The sequence below is a fragment of the Coturnix japonica genome, chromosome 11 (genome assembly GCF_054131305.1).
Source record: "Coturnix japonica strain WE chromosome 11, WE-NBRP24, whole genome shotgun sequence".
NCBI classification, from domain to species: domain Eukaryota; kingdom Metazoa; phylum Chordata; class Aves; order Galliformes; family Phasianidae; genus Coturnix; species Coturnix japonica.
Window position 1 is genome coordinate 21,560,448 of NC_140673.1, and position 15,956 is coordinate 21,576,403.

Sequence of the window (15,956 nt, forward strand, 5' to 3'; positions counted from 1 at the left end):
GCACGCGTGGGGACTGTGCGATGCTGACGACCTTTTGGGGTCGATCCGTAGGGTCGCTGTTTTGGTGGAGTGCAGCGTTCCGCACCCGACACAAGGAGAGCCCATAGAGCCGGTGTGCAGCCGCTTGTGGATGCCCCGAATCCCAGCGGCTGCTTCATATCAACCCAGTCTTTCCCTTTCTTAATTTCAGAACGGCTGCGTTTTAGATTCTTTTTTTTTCCTCGTTTTAATTTGCTTTCCTCGGCCGATGTTGCGTGACAAAAGCGAAGCGAATAGCGGCACTGCAGACAGAAGCCGGGCGCAGATGGAGGCACAGGGACTCCTCCGCCGTCTTTGCGGGCGGTGCCAACCTCGAGGCTCGGAGCTTTGGGGGCAGCCGAGAGCCGTGGGGGTGGCGGTACCCACTGTGCCCGTTGCTCTCTGTGCCCTCTCGTTTCGCCGTCGGCAACCCTCCCCCATAGAGGCACAACTCTCAGCTCCCGACGGTTCCTTTCTGCCCCGGATCGCACCGAGTGGAAATTCAATCGCCCGTTGTGTGTGTGGTCGAAATCTCTGGCAGCTGCTTCGGAATTTTTTATGACACTTTCGTTTATGTAGGGGAGGCATAACTATTATTTTACTTAATAAAAATGGAAATGGGCTCGGGTCCTTTTCCCTCCCTCCCCGCTCCCTTCCATTTGTTCTCCCCACCGCATTTCCGCGGGGTTGGGAGGAGAGATGCCGCGTCCCTAAAGCATTTCGCAGCGTCAGATGGGGGGAGACTGATCATCGATGTACGTACGTACATGTAGGAGAGGGGCGAGTTGAAGTTGCTAACGCAGCGTTAGAGCGGTTTAAAAGCGAAAGAACCCAGAAAAGCTCTCTCAGGACACATTCCCACCTTCGGGAGAAGCTCTCAGCCCCGTTCTGCACCGACTTTTCCCTCCGTTCGATGAATCCACCCCGGGCGCAGCGCTGACTGCGAGGGCAGAAGATGCGCTCGGCTCCTTGCGGGGACGCGGTACCCATCCGGTACCGGCCACGGTGCACGGAGTCGTTAGGGTTTGATCGTTAGGGTTTGAGTAATTATTGTGAGCGGCATTTGGAAGAGGGGCCGCGCAGCTGTTTGGCCCGGCTCCCCGGTATTAGTGCTGGAGATTTTATCACCAAATGCTCGCACCTGTTAACAGCAGCGAGCGGCAATCCATCACCACAGATTCTCACACTGCTGAGCGCAGCTTTTGGAGGGGGGCACCACGAGCCCCCCGGATGCGAGAGCTGAAATAATAGTTAGTGGAACAGGGTATCCCGGACCCCTCGGGCTTCCAAGTGATACCCGAAGGATTTGGGGACATCCTATTATCACTATCCCCTTTCTCTCAACCCGGCATCCCACCTCCCGGGGGAGGGAGAGCCCTCGGGAATGCAGAGGCTCGAAAGGAAAACCCGTGTGAGAGCGACTCGCAGTAAAGATGGGGAAAATGCGGTGGTCGCGTCCGTGTCTCCAACCCCACGCCGGCGTGGTCATAACGCTTTGCTCTGGGAAGGGGCACGGATCTGCGGCTTTGGGGGGGATTGGGTGGGTTGTGGGAGGAAGGCTGAGTCGCCACAGGTCCCAGCTCGCTCCTCGCACCTGCCGGGTGGCAGCGGCCCTGAGGGTGCCCTCGGGAAGGCGTCTTTCCAGGCAGGGTGCTGTCTCTCGGTGACGTGTCGGTGACGTGAGGAAGCAGAGAAGGGGGGGACTGGGACCCCAAAATCACCCCCCGACACGCACACACAGGGAGGTCTGAGGGCTCGGCCCCGGCGAGCAGAGGGCTCCCTACAGCCGTAGCCGGGGTGGAGCGGGAAGGCTTAGGGGAGCGGACAGCACCTTTCCTCGAAAGCATCGCCGAGGCCGGGGGCAGCGCTCCGAGGGGACCCGTGCAGGCTGGGAGCCCCTCTCGGTCCCCGCTGGGGCTGCGGTGGGCTCCACGTGACGCCGGGACGGCCGTATAAAGGCCCGAGAAGCGCTCGCAGGAGGCGCAGAGTGGAAGCGTCGGCCCCCGGACCCAGCTCGGGAGGGGTGGGGAGGGGGGGAGCGCCTTCCAACCCCTGCCCTCCCCCTTCCCTCTCCCTCCGTCCCTCCCCTTCTCTCCCCCCCTCCCCCCAAAGCAACCGCCGCCGCACCCCCAGCATCAGAGATATATTTTTATCCCCCCCCCCCTTTCCTTTTATTATCATTATTACTATTATTTGTCACCGCCGCTCTCCAGCTCCCTGCCCAGCCTCCGCGCTCCCCGTCTCTCCGCCCCCGCCCCGCGCCCCCTCCGCCGCCCCTCCCTCCGCAGCCACCACCCCGCAGCCCCGCCGAGGTTCTGCCAGCAGCGAACGGGGCGCGGAGCGGCGGCTCTGGGCCGCGGAGTCCCAGCGGCGGCCGCAGCCCCACCGGCACGGCGCGGCCCCGGGCCCATCCCGGGAACCGCCGCTAGGTGGGGGGGGGAGCCCGGCCCCGGCCGCCCCGGCCGCACAACAATGACTTTGGGCAGCAGCGGCGGAGGCGGCTGCGGGATCATGTCCGAGCGCTCCCCGGAGGAAGAACCGCTCTCCGAGGTGGAGGACGCGGATATCGACGTGGTGGGCCCGCCCCAGGACGGGGGCAAATACAGCGAGGACGAGGAGGACGACGACGACGACGAAGAGGACGACGAGGAGGAGGGCGGCGGGCCGCTGGGGCTCGCCCTGCAGCGGAGCGGGGCCGCCAAGGCGTGCATGGGGGGGTCCCCGGAGCGGCTCTCCCCCGCTGGCGGCTCGGAACCCGCTTGCACCCGCGGGGCAGCGCCCGGGGAAAAGGCGCCCGCGGGCGGCGGCAGCGGAGGAGGCAGCGGGGGAAAGAACCCGCTGGTGAAGCCGCCCTACTCCTACATCGCTCTCATCACCATGGCCATCCTGCAGAGCCCCAAGAAGCGGCTGACGCTGAGCGAGATCTGCGAGTTCATCAGCGGCCGCTTCCCCTACTACCGGGAGAAGTTCCCCGCGTGGCAGAACAGCATCCGCCACAACCTCTCTCTCAACGACTGCTTCGTCAAGATCCCTCGGGAGCCCGGCAACCCGGGCAAGGGCAACTACTGGACGCTGGACCCCGAGTCCGCCGACATGTTCGACAACGGCAGCTTCCTGCGCCGGAGGAAGCGCTTCAAGCGGCAGCAGCAGCTGCACCCGCCGCACCCCGAGCTGCTGCTGCGGGCCGGGGCCGCCGATCCCGCCGCCTTCCTGCCCGGCTTCGCCTACGGACCCTACGGCTACAACTACGGCCTGCAGCTGCAGGGTTACCCCCCGGCCCCCCCGCACCACCACCACCACCCCGGCGGCGGCGGCTCCGCGGGCGCTTTCCCCTTCTCGGCTCCGCACTGCCCGTTACCGGCTCCGCCGCCTCCCTCCGCCGCCTCCGTCTTCTCGGCCGCCTCCGGGCTGCCCTCGTTCTTGGGCGGCGAGCTGAACTGCAGGAAGTCCTTCTACCACCCCCAGCTCAGCCCTACGGCCCTCCCCGCCGCCCTCCTCCAGACCCTCAAGCCGGACCCCACGCCCGCGGGCAGCGGAGGCACCACCACCACCACCAACCCCTCCCGACCCTCTTTTTCCATAGACAACATCATCGGGGGGGCCGTGCCCCCGCCGCCCAGCACCAACCCCAGCGTCGCACCCGCCGCGCCCTACCCCTCGGGTCAGGCGGGCCCCCCGGCTCAACTCCTGGCCGTTCTCAGCCCCGCCTTGGCCCCATCGCAGCCCCACGGCGGCCTGGCCCACGAGCCGCTCCTGCAGCCCGCTCAGAACTTTAACGCTAAAATCACAAACGTGGGCAGCTGTCATTTTTAAAGCGTGCCGAGGAGAGGAGAGGGAAAAGGAGAAGGGGTGGCGGGGTGGGGGTGGAGGTGGAAGGGAGAGTTGCGAACCAAACTGCCCCCTTCCCAGCTCTCCCTTAAATCTCCCCTTCCCTCTCCCCGCTCTCCTCTTCCTCCCCCCATCCCCCCAATCTCCTCCAGTTGTGTTTTAAGGTAGGAAAAAAAATATATATATATATCTATTTTTTTGTAATTTTATTTCCAGGCTCTGTGGCATCCGGATCTGTTTGTTCGTTGTGTTAATGAAAATAATTAGTCAGGAGGAAAGGAGGGGTGGGGGGGGAACAAACAACAACCATATTTCACCCCGCCAGCGCCAAAGCGTATTTATAATGCGGCCGTAACGTAACCAGCGTTTGTGGGGAGTGGGAAAGGGGGCAAAGAAGGGGTTGAAGGTCCGAAATATTTTCTCTGAGAGGTTCGGGTGTCCCAAAATGACAGCGGAAAATGCACGGGGGTGTGGGTGGGGGGTTGAGGTTCGGGCTATGCGCGCTCCCAGTGTGTGTTCGCTTCTCCCCTTCTCTCAGAGCAAATGTTTCACCGGCCCCATCCTCTCTTTATTTTCTTCGAAGCTTTGGGTTCGGCTTTAAAAGGCACCTCTGAGGGTGTACGTAGAAGAAGAAAAGTCGGTGTAACTCAGGACTGCGGTTTAATTATTATTATTATTATTATTAATATTATTAATATTATTTCTTTTCTTTTTCAATGGGACGTTCAAATGTACTTTGAAAGCAGATCCGACGGGTCCCAAAGTTCGGAGATTTCCCCCCCCCCCCCCCCCTTCCCTGTTTTTCGCTCCCCCTTTTTTCGACCCCCATCCTCGCGTGGGTTTTTGGTGTATCGGTAATTATTTGTATATAGATTATTCGGGAACTGATGAGCGGAACTCCTCGCTGGTTGTTCATCCATCACATCTATTTGATCGAGACAGAATCTGTGAATCATTTCGATGTGGAAAAAAAAAAGAAACAGCAAAAAAAAAAAAAAAAAAGGGCGACGGCTTTTATTATTGTTTTTCTTTTTTTCTTCTTTTTTTTTTGGTCCACCGCGTTGGTGTAAATGAATAAATGTTTGTGAGCTGCTTTTAAAAGGAGGGGGGTAAAAAAGGAGATAAAAAACCCAACAAAACCCAACCAAACAACAAGCAGCAGAATGCCGATGGTTCTTTGCGATGTCCTTTTGTCGCGGAGCTCCGTTCGCTCCGTTCCCCCCCCTCTAGGCCCGGTCCCGCAGCCGGCGCTGCTCTGTGCGCTCACAGCCGCGGGTCCGTCCGCCGTCCGAAGCCGCCGTGGTTACTTACTGCCGTCCCTCTGGGCCACCCCCCCCCCCAATTCTTCACCCCATCCCCCCTCCTTCTTCGTCCCTATAGCGGCCGCGAGGTGGTTCCCCGCTCCGGTTCCGACGCACGGGAAAGCCGCTTCCATTCTCCTCTTTGATTTTTCTCTTGCATTTTCTTTTCAGTTCTTCGTTCGATTTTTTTTTGTTTCGTGCCCCGCTCCAACCCCGGGAGATTCTTCCTTTTTCCCCCCACTCCTTCCCGACCCTTCTTCCCTTTATTTTGATTGGAAAAGTTGACACATGGCAAAATAACTTGGAAGCTTCTCTTCCCACCCCCCTTCTATCCCCCCCCCCCCAACCCTCCCCTAAAATCACACACGTCTCTTTGGGCCCCGTAGCGTTTGAATGACCGCACGAAACTCGATCCCGGCCGAAATTCTGCAACATCTCAAGAGAGTAAAGAAACATCTCCAACTTTTCCCCTTTTCCCCGCTCCCCAATTTATTGATAGGGACCAGAGGCGGCAGCTCGGTTTGCTTGGCGGTGGGGACGCGGATTTAAAGCGCTCGGGGCCTTTCTGCCCTCCGCGGTGCGCGGTGCGGGGCTTTGTGTGGCAGCGCCGAGGGGCGGCGGTCCTTTTTCTCTCTTCCCCCTCCTCCTCCTTCCCCCTATGTGTGCCACCCCGAATCTCGGAGCGGTTTGTTGATGTTGTTCCCGAACGTGCCGCCTCCCCGCAGCGAGCGGTCTCACATCTCCGCTTCACACACATTTGCTTTTGAAAAGCGATCTTCGTGTCCGGCACTTGGTTGTCTCCCTTTCATGTCCAGCTCCTACAAAAGGGGCTACAAGACTCGACATGGGAGAAAAGAGGAGGCCAATGAATCTATTTTCCAGATTGCCAAGCACATGGTTGGAAATTGAAGGGGCTTTTGTAGCATTTCCCCTTCCTCCCTCCCTCCCGGCTCCTTTTTCTTTTGCTGCGCGCAAATTGTTCAATTGCTCTGGCGGGGGTGTTCCTGACAAGCTCATTACTGGAAGGTGCCAGACCCCTCCTCTCCCTCTCCCCGAAGTCTTTGATGAAGTTAAAACGCGCTGATCGCTGCTCTCGGCGAGCTTTGTTCAGCCTTTAATAGCCGAACCCGCTTTGAGCGCACGGGAGCGGGGGGAAGAAAGCGGTGCGCGCTGGGGCTGGGGGCTGCTCTGTGTCTGGAAGGGAGGGATGGAGAAGACCTTTAAATATAAAGTAGCGATTAAAAAAAAAACCAAACAATAATTGTATTGTTTTCTTGTTGATGTTGCTTTGCTAAGCGAGTGCGGTAGATGTGCTTAGAAGGAGAGGATGGGGTAGAAAACGGCAGCCGGAGCCCGTGCGCACTGAACGCCGCGTCTCGCCCTGCAGCCCCCGCTGGGGGTTCTCCAGGCCGGTGGTCCGCTGCGCTGCGGGGAGCGGGAGGGGGGGGGGGAATCTCTACGGGGAAGCGCTGTTTCCCCGGAGGGACCCCTTCCCCCGGTGCTGGGGCTGGAAAGCGTTCCCCGTTCCTCTCCTTGTTTTGTGGGTTTTGTGGGCGTCTCTAACTTCAGACGGCGTTTGCTTTTCATCCCCTTAAATTCCCCCCCGCCCCCCCGTCCCTCAAAGCACCGTGTCCCCTCTCCCCATCCAACCCCCACCGCCTGCAAACATCCGCGATGAGTGGGGGATCGCCGGGGATGGCCCCGAACCGCCCCCACCCCGGAGTCGCCCGGAGCGGAGGCGGTGGGGAAGGGCTCGGAGCGGCTCCTGGGGGGCCCGGAGCCCCCGGGCCGGGAGGAATAATGTCTCGGCGAGGCGGGACGGATAATGGCTCCTAATGACGGGGCTGGCTGGCTCCACAGCCGCGATCTTCACGGGACATTATTTTTAAGCGTTCAGCGAGGCTCATTTTTCACGCCTCGCTGCCTAAAGGAGGCTTTTATTTATTTATTGGGGGAGGCGTGGAGGACACCGGCAATAACCGAGCACTGAAAAGAAAATAATTAGCTGTTGCACTCGCTGCTCGGGGGTCCCTGGCCAAAAATGCGACCCGGCATTTCCCTCCCCTCTCCTTCGTAGGATGGAGGCGAATCCTTCCACTTCTCGCTGCCGCTCTCGGGGCTGTTTTGCGGGACCCGCAGCGGCTCCGCACTCACCGCAGGGCCCGATCCTTCGCTGCTGCTTTGGGATGTTTCCTTCTCCCCGCGTTGCTCGGTGTGCGATCCCGGGCCAGGCTGCGGGGGTGGGGGGGGGAGATGCATCTTCCACCGCCGTACATCTGTGTGCGGATTTGATTTGATTTTTTAACACGTGCCCTCCTTTCTATATGCCAAACTAAGGGCTTGCAACGAGCCCCCGATGCTCCGCGCGTTCGTTCCGCTGTAGTTTCTCGTGTTTGAGCGACGGAGCGGGCAGGGTGGATCCGGAGATGGGTGTTTCGAGGCAGCACAGCACGACCCGGCCCGGACCACCCCCGGGACACGCTCTCATTTCTCTCTCCTTTACCCAAACCCGCCGAGCACAGCAGGACCCGCAGCGTCTGTGCCCCCCACGGGTAAATCCCACTGCGGGCTGCGGGCCCTTCTGCAGCCCATCACTGCAGCTTTCAGGAATTGGGAAAGGGCGATCAGGGCTTCGTTCCTTACCATTTGTTTATTTCCTCAGTAGATATTTTATTTTATTTTATTATTTTATTTTATTTTTAAGCTTTATTTTTAAGCTTTTTGCTTTCTATTCCTTCGCAGCCCCGAACGAAAATGTATCTACCTGGCTTGCAGAAACTGCCCTTAAGCACCACGAGCATCAGTCACCGGCTCGCTGCTTTCCCCGCGGCCGTTTCCCTGTGACTGCGGAGAAATTCCCGTTTTCACGGTGCATTTAAGATTTAATGATAACGTCCAGTACCCCCCTAATCCCAGCGTCCGCTCCGAAATCACTTTCCTGCCTCCTAACTTTGCGAAACAACTTCCCACAGGCACCTCCTTTCCCTTCCCGTCTCCCTTTCGTTTCTATCCTTCCTCGGGTCAGAAATTGTTGGAAACAAGGTTCTCAATAATTGCGAGGATGGCGGGAGGAGCTCTCGCAGCCGCATTAGCCGCAGGAAAAACTGCTTTGGAAACTAAGTTCGTGTTTTTGAAATGATCCTGGAGATACTCAGGGCCCACGATCTCTCTTCTCCGTCTGCCCGGCTCGAGGGGAGCGGCCGGGGCCGGGATGCAGCGGGGGAGCTCGGAAAGAGCAGCCCAGGCAACCCGCTCTCCTTCACTTTCCTTTTCTCTTTCTCGGTCTCTCAGTAGTTCTTTTCTTCTCTCTCTCTCTCTCTCCCTCATTCTTTCTTCCCTTCTTCCTTTCTTTCCTTTCTTTCTTTCTTTCCTTCCTTATTTATCTTTCTTTTTGTCACTTTCTCTCTCTCTTTTTCCTTCCTCTTTCTTTCTCTCTTCCTCCTCTCTTCCTCCATCTCTTTCTTTCTGCCTCTTTATTTCTTCGTCCCTTTCTTCCTTCCCCTTTCTCTTCTCTTCTCTTCTCTTCTCTTCTCTTCTCTTCTCTTCTCTTCTCTTCTCTTCTCTTCTCTTCTCTTCTCTTCTCTTCTCTTCTCTTCTCTTCTCTTCTCTTCTCTTCCTTCTTTCTCAGTTTCCTTCTCTCCTTTTCTTTCTGTTCTTTCACTTTATCGCTTCATTTCTTTCTGCTTTTCTTTCTCTCCTAATTTACCCTCCCTCCTCTCTCTTCCCCTCTCTCTTTTTCATTCATCCCTCTTTCCCTTTTTCTTTCTCTTTTCCTTTCTTCCCTCTTTATTTTTTCCTTCCTCTTCTGTCTCTCCCTCCACTTCATAGAGAGCTGCTCTGCTGCTCTCTCTAGCGTGTTCCCATCGTTGCCCCCTCCGTCGGAGCTGCGGGGATCGCCCGCAGGGGGAGGGGAGGTCTGCCTCCTTTAGTCCGGGGCCCCCGAGCCCCGCTGCTCCTTTCCCATAGGGCGTCGGAAAGGCGAACTGCCCCGGGCCGCCGGTTCCCCCCAGGGCTCATGTGCCCCCCGTTTGCCATCAGCCGAATGCAGTAGGAACAGCCCCAGGAAAGACTGTGCCCCTCCTCGGGCTCCTTGTTACCGCTCCGGGTCTGCTCGCACCCGGGGGGGGTCACAGCATCACAGCGCAGAGCCGTCCCCATCAGAATTCATTTTGTTGTTAAATAAAGCACTCCCATTTCCCGAGCCTATGACAGCAACAGGTGATGCTGCGAGCCGGGAAGGGCAGAAATCACTCCCGGTGGGGGCTGATCGCTCACTTCCAACCCTCGTTCAGGTGTAAATGTGAGCGGGCCGGATGCTCCCCTAGGGGCAGAACCAGGGATGCACCTGTAAGGTGTTAACCCGGCCTGGCTCGGTTCGGTTCGGCCGCGCAGCCCGGAGAGCGCTCCCTGTGCACTGGGCTGTGTAAAATGTAGCGGTATGGATGCAGAGTGAATGATAACCATCCCACCCGTGTGCCGCAGAGGTTCTCGCTATGCTGGGGGGTCGGGTTGGGGCCCGAACTGTATCGTGAGTTGGTGTGACCGTTCCTATGGCGAATCTCCGGATCGGAGCATCGCGATCGTTACAATGACTCATCCGCTGCTTTTCTCCATTACCCCCTCCCCTCTCCTCCGGCTCATTTCTGAAAACCGATGGTCGGGCTCTGAAATAGTGGGAGGCAGAGAAACGCTTTTTGGGGCCGTCGTTGTCCGTTCCGATTAGATTTCGATGTCCCCGCTTTAAGTCGCCTTTTAAGTGAAACGACATTCCTCATTCGTTAGTGCCGGGGATTTGAAATGCGTTAAACCAACAGCGGCGATTCCTTTAATTCCCGCAAAATACCCAGAAATTCCACTTTTTTTTCCCTTTCTTTCTTTTCCCTTTATTCTTCTTTTTCTCCTCGTCAATCCCATCGAGCCTCAGCCATCCCCGCGTTCCCCCGTTAATACTCAACACTGGGAGCCTTATGCCGGGCTCAGCACCGCGCTTATCCCCAGTGCGCTCCCCGCAAAATCGGTGGAAATCTGGATTTTTTATTTCCCACTGGACGGCATCACCTGCGGGTAGAGGAGCCCCCGACCCTCCCCCTTCCGACCCCTCGGAGCGGCTGTACTCGGCCCTTTGCCCCCCTCCCCGGGGAATCACTGTGAAGGGAAACGGAGGGAGAGACTGCGCTGTTTCGATCTCATTTCAGAGCCGGCGGTGGCTCTGTTGGGACTCAGCATCCTCCGCTGTCCCCGCATCCCTTTGGACGGGGGGCGGCGATGGGATCCCCGTTGAGTTCTGCCCCAGGTGGGAACACATTTCGCCCTCTCCCCCCGTTGTACCCCGAGAGGAGGGAATGGTTCAGGGGCAGAGCCTCGGGGTAGGAAATACGGTGTGACCTCCGTGCTCGGGATGCCGGTTGGGAACACTCACGCTGAGGACAGAACCGAGGCGCTATAGGGGGGGAGGGGGCGCCGATTCTTCTTTAAATTTAAGCCAACTTGGTGGAGAAGGGAAAATTTCCTCCACGTGGGGATAGAGAACAAAATGCGGGGGTCTTTCTACCCGGACCACCCGCAGCGGGAGGATGTGGGGACGTTGGGACAAGGGGACATTGGGACAAGGGGAAGGGCACAACGAAGTGCTGCTCGGCTGGTGTGGGGTGTGCCAGCTGTGCCCTCCTGGAGCTGTGACTCCCAAACACCCCCTTCTAATAGCTGAACCCCCAGGGTTTTCCTCTGGTTATTTTTAAATGCTCTTTTTCTTTTCCTTTTCTTCTTTTTCTCTTTTCTTTTCTTCTTCTTCTTTTTCTTTTATTTTATTTATTATATTTTATCTGTTATATTGGCTCAATTGCTTCTTTTGCATAACCCGAGGCCGCTGCCACCTCACGCCTATCAGGGCACTGAAATCCTCGTCTCCTCTGTGACTTACATCTCAAATCCCAGTCCCATGACCTTTCTCTTCCCCCCCCCTCCCCCAAGTGCCCCCACCCTCGGTCATGTGGGACACGAGTAAATTTATCCACCCTGGTGGAAAGGCCTCTCTCCCTCTCCACTCTCTCCAAAGAAATCTGACAGGTTTCAGAAGGAGGATAATTCCCTTTCCCACCTTTCTCTTTCTCACCTTCTTTTTCATTCAGTTTTATTTTCGTTTCCCTACCACTACCACGCAGAGCTCACAGCTCTCCTCGGGCATACTCCTGCTCCCTCTATCTCTTTCTATAAGCCAGTGCCAAGAGGATCGCTTCATAGGGACGGTTCTGATGGCTCTTGAGCTCGGGAAGTGGCCGAAAGGGACATTCCTGCCTTTCTGGAGGTTGCAGCGAGCTCAGCCCCGCCTGCGTGCGTCTCTACTGCTGTGTCCCTATTGCTGTGTCTTGCGCCCAGAATCGGAGATGAAACAGTCATCAGCGGGAGAAACCTCTCCCTTAGCCACAGTGAAAATGCACCCCAGGTGTCTCCCCCTCATACCCAAATGCCTTCTGTAGATGCAGAGGTGGGGAAGCCGAGGCTCTCTCGGTGGCCTTAGGACTGGAGGCTGTGCCATAAGAGGCCTGGGGCCAGCCCAGCAGCAGGGTGCAGCCTCAGGGAGCCAGGATCCAAGCGGTGTCCCATTAGATCCCGCAGCCCCGAGCTCTCAGCCGCCACAAACAGCCCATGCACGGCTCCGGGCTGCTCTGAGCCGAAATCCCCGCGGAGCGAGGGAGCAGAACCAGCTCGGAAAGTGGAATAGTCGGAGGAGCAGCGCTGAGATGCTCCCTTCGCTCAGGGAGGTGGGCAGCAGCCCCCAGGCTCTGCCCGGAGGTGGGCTCGCCCCCGGCCCGAGGGCAGGTGTTGGGCACAAGGTGGAGAGGAAATGAAAACACAGCTTGACTTCATCTTCTCCTTTTTGCTTGGAGGCTCCCGGGGAAATGTTTTTTTTCGGGAGTCGGATGGGAAAGAATCGCTCCCCGGCCCCGCTGGGAGACGCAGAAAGAAATATTGGGGCAGCGTGCGGAGCGAGGCACTGAAATCTCGGCACCAGACTAAAGGCGCTGCTGCCGGGGCAGAGCTTTCCCCTTTAGGCAAAATACCCGCACTGGGGCCCCAGGCAGAGCCGGCCCCTATCAGAACTGCTGCTCCCACAGTTTTCTTTCTGCTTTAGCGCAGTATTCTACTGTCGAGCTGTTTTATGCGTCTGGGACACAACAGATAGCAAATATTCCCTGCGAGGGAAAGGTGCTTTGCGTTAATGGGAACGCCGCTCTTTTCTCAAACATCTCTTTTCACCCTGGTTTCGATGGAGGGTTGGGGGGGGAGGAATGCGAAACCTCGTAGCAACCGAAGAAGCTCCTTCGTCGAACACATCGGAAACGGACGTTTCCCCACGAAAGAACCCGGAGAACGGCGACTCGCAGCGTGGGGTCGACCCGACGAAGGGACTCCCACCGCAGGTGCCGCGGAGGGGGTGGGGGGGGGGTGTTCATTCCGGCACAGCTGTACCGTTTCCTTGCTCATAGAAAAGAAAATAAAGAACGCCGAGGATCATTTTTTTACTTTCTCCTCGTTGGTCCGAAGGAGGGACTGTTTTATTTTCCCTTCGGCCGTTTTCCTCGGGAAGATGGAAAGAGCCCCGAAGGCCCCTCTCGGCTTTGTGTGCAAACGGGGGGTCCGCTTCCCGCTACTCTTTATGGGGCCGGAGCGGTGCGGCTGTGGCCGCTCCTGGGTTTTGAGGTGGGGGTGATGGAGAAGACCTCCCTGGGGGCGCCGATTCCCCTCCGTTCGGTGCCCGCTGAAGGGGGGAGGGCGGGGGGGGGTTGCGGGCTGCGGCTGCCGCCTCTCTTTTAATGTCATTATAGTTGCCGTGGTAACCCATCGGATCACTCCTCCTGGAGTGAACCTTGTGACAATGGTTGGTTTGAGAGAAATCGGTAAATGTGCAACCGAGGGACACAGCTACATTACCGCGAACAACAGCGAGAGTTTAACATGTGACCCTTCCAATTATCCTGATGATACCTCGCTGCAGCTGCCTCCGCCGCTTTGCGAGGGATGCGGCCGCTCGGGGCTATGGGGACAGGGAGGAGAGAGGGTGATGTGCGTGTGTGGGGGAGATGAGGTGAGCCGGGGGGGGGGGCATAGAGCTGTACGGATGGAGCTGCAGCTCCAAAAGGGATGGACATCTCTCCCCACGGTGGTCTGGCTCCTTCCATAAAACGAAAGAAGGAAAAAAAAATAAAGAAAAAGATTTTCCTGGGGAATACGGAGGGAGATGGGCACGCAGAGGGGATGTGGAAGTGAGGAGGTGCCCGGGGTGTTGGATATGGAGAGCCGGAGTGGAAAACATAGCACAGCTGTGGTGTGGATGTGGGGAGGAAGGGACCAAATCCTGCCCCCACCCCAGTGGAAAAGAGAAAAAAAAAGAAGGAAAAATTGAAGTCTTAAAACGTGGTTCGGAGAATTACAAGTAATCAGAGCTGCGGGGGTCAGCAGTGCAAACTTTTTAAGACTAATGTTTATTTAGAAAAGTGAGTGGTGTCTGCGTTGCTTTCCTAGTGCCCCGGCACAAAAGTCCTAATGGCTTTTGCAGACTCTCCGTATAAAACTCCTGTGCGTGGCTTGGAGAGCACGGCAGTAGCGACCCCAAACACTGCTCCCCCCTCACTTACACGTACCATTTCCCACTCGCTTTCTGCCACCCTCCAGCCATACTGTGGGGCATAAAGCCGTGCTGTCACTCCCTGGTTTGGGGTTTCCTTGCTCCAAAAGTCAGTCCTGGGATACCCAAAAGGATCTCCAGGTGGGATATGCCTCCCCTTACACAGACTTGGATCCTCCTTTCAGGATGTTCCTGTTCTTCCTGGGACAGAAGGAATAAAACCAGCAGCCCCAACACCTTGCAGGCATTTTGGGGCGTCTCCTTGATTTAAGCAGGAAGTGGAACCAGGGGGAACCTGGTCTGAGACCCCAGTGGAAACTAGCAGCACCAGCCCCAATGCTTCACATCGCCTGGGACTGGGTTCTGCCTTTCCCTGGGTAAGGACACAGTCAGGATGGTGGGGCTCTGGCACAGGGAGGACGTCAGTGTTTATAAACTGCTGAAATGTGCTGACACTTGAGGGAAGATCCTCTCTTCTCCCTCAAGGGCTTTTGTTTGAAGGGCTTGGCTCTGCCTTCTGAGCTATTGAGAAGACCTTCTGTCTCCTGTTATCTCCTGCAGCCCCATGTCACCCTCCTTGAACTGAAGCACCCACATTGCATCCCTGCAACTTAAAGATCAGGGCTTCAACCTTTTAAATGCATCTGAAAGTGGAGGACAGGGAGGGAGGAAGCAGTTTCCCAGGGGCAGAAAGGTGGGAGTGATAGTGGGGTGCCAGTGGGTGGCCCCAAGGCTGGGGCAGCCTGGTGCTCCAGGCAGGTTTCATCCTCCTCCATGATATACGAAGGAAAGAGCCCCTCTGTTCATACACATGTTTTAAATAAGCAGTGTTTTTGCTTCTCCTTGTCGGTGAGGTGGGCTTGGCACATTTCTTTGTTATCCCAGTTGTCTTGCCGGGATGTTCTGCTGCCCAAGTAAGGAGAAAAAGATCCCTCGCATGATCTGGATGTGTGTTTTGCTGGTTCTGACATGTAAATATTAATAAAGAAATGACACTAAGGAGACAAAAAAGAAAGTCCTTTCCTACTCTTGAACCCCTCCAGATCCCTTCATTGTCCAGGCATTATTGCATTTGGCCTGGCTTTCCACCCTCTGCTCTCAGCCCGGCTGGCAGCTGCAGCCGTCCCCAAATTCCACAACTATGGCCTACTGAGGGAAAACATTTGCAGAAGTTTTCAGATTATTGGAGAAATACATATTTCCAAACTCCACCAACATCCTTTCCAAGGTAGCCCCACATGTCATTTAAAGGGCAGGAGGGATGGCGTTGGCTCAGCTCCTCCCTGAGCTTTGGGTACCCTGGAATTCCATGAAGCTGGGCTCTCATGGGCACTGGCAGGTCATAGTAATGAGTATGCATGGAGTTTATGTTCCTACACTTCTGTGGGTAAACAGAGGCTCAGGCTGAGTCACCACACTGCAGGGAGCGCCCCAGCACCTGCCAAGGAAATGGTTTGTGTGTTACCTCTGAAATGGGTTTTGTCAATGATCAGGAGTGCAGGAGAAAAATGAAAGGGAGAATAGGCACAAACCAGCTCTGCAACCACACTAAGCAAGCAGCGCTATGGATGGTGCTTGTCCCTTGCAGCCCCCTACATGAGGAGCAGGGAAATACCTTTTCCCAGGGAATCCCCAGATACTGCCTCTGCTGCACCTTCTGCTCCACCAGCCAGGCCCTGTGTGGGTTGGGCTGGGGCTTTCCCAAGCCCCCAAATGGCAACCTTGGTCATTAGCAAGTGCTGGATGTGCCCTGTAGTGTCAGATGTCCCTGAAGCTGCTGGTAGGGTGCAGCAGGGAAAGGACTGTTCTGTTCTTACCATTTCTGACACTCTCTTTCTATGCATCCATCACTGCTGGAGAGGAGATGCTGGAGCGTTGGATGAAATCCCACAGATGTGCATGGAAGTGGAACAGCAGGAAGGCAAACAGGAAAGAAGAGGAGTAATATACTAGTCTTGGGGGCACTGCTTGCTTTTCTCTGTTTGCTTTTCTGTGTCGTTTCCTTTTCCTCCAGCCACATACTACAGGATTATGGCAAATGAATTAAGGAATAAAGTCATAAGGGAAATATAGGATCCAGCTGATTTAGAAGCAGGAAAGATACCCAGATGGATTTGTTGAACTCTATATGAAGCAAGAGCACTTCCAGTAGTGTTGTGGGTGTAGACAATAGGATAATTTAT

The 15,956-nt window shown here is 56.5% G+C and overlaps 1 protein-coding gene across 1 annotated transcript; it reads left to right on the forward strand.

Moving 5' to 3' along the window:
- Positions 1-2,347: 2,347 nt before the first annotated feature.
- On the forward strand, positions 2,348-4,850 carry FOXD2 (forkhead box D2). The gene is given in 5 exon segments (XM_015870487.3): positions 2,348-3,210; positions 3,213-3,242; positions 3,244-3,283; positions 3,286-3,338; positions 3,340-4,850. Coding segments are annotated over 5 exon segments (1,335 nt in total). The 5' UTR covers positions 2,348-2,490; the 3' UTR covers positions 3,832-4,850.
- The last annotated feature ends 11,106 nt before the right edge of the window (positions 4,851-15,956 follow it).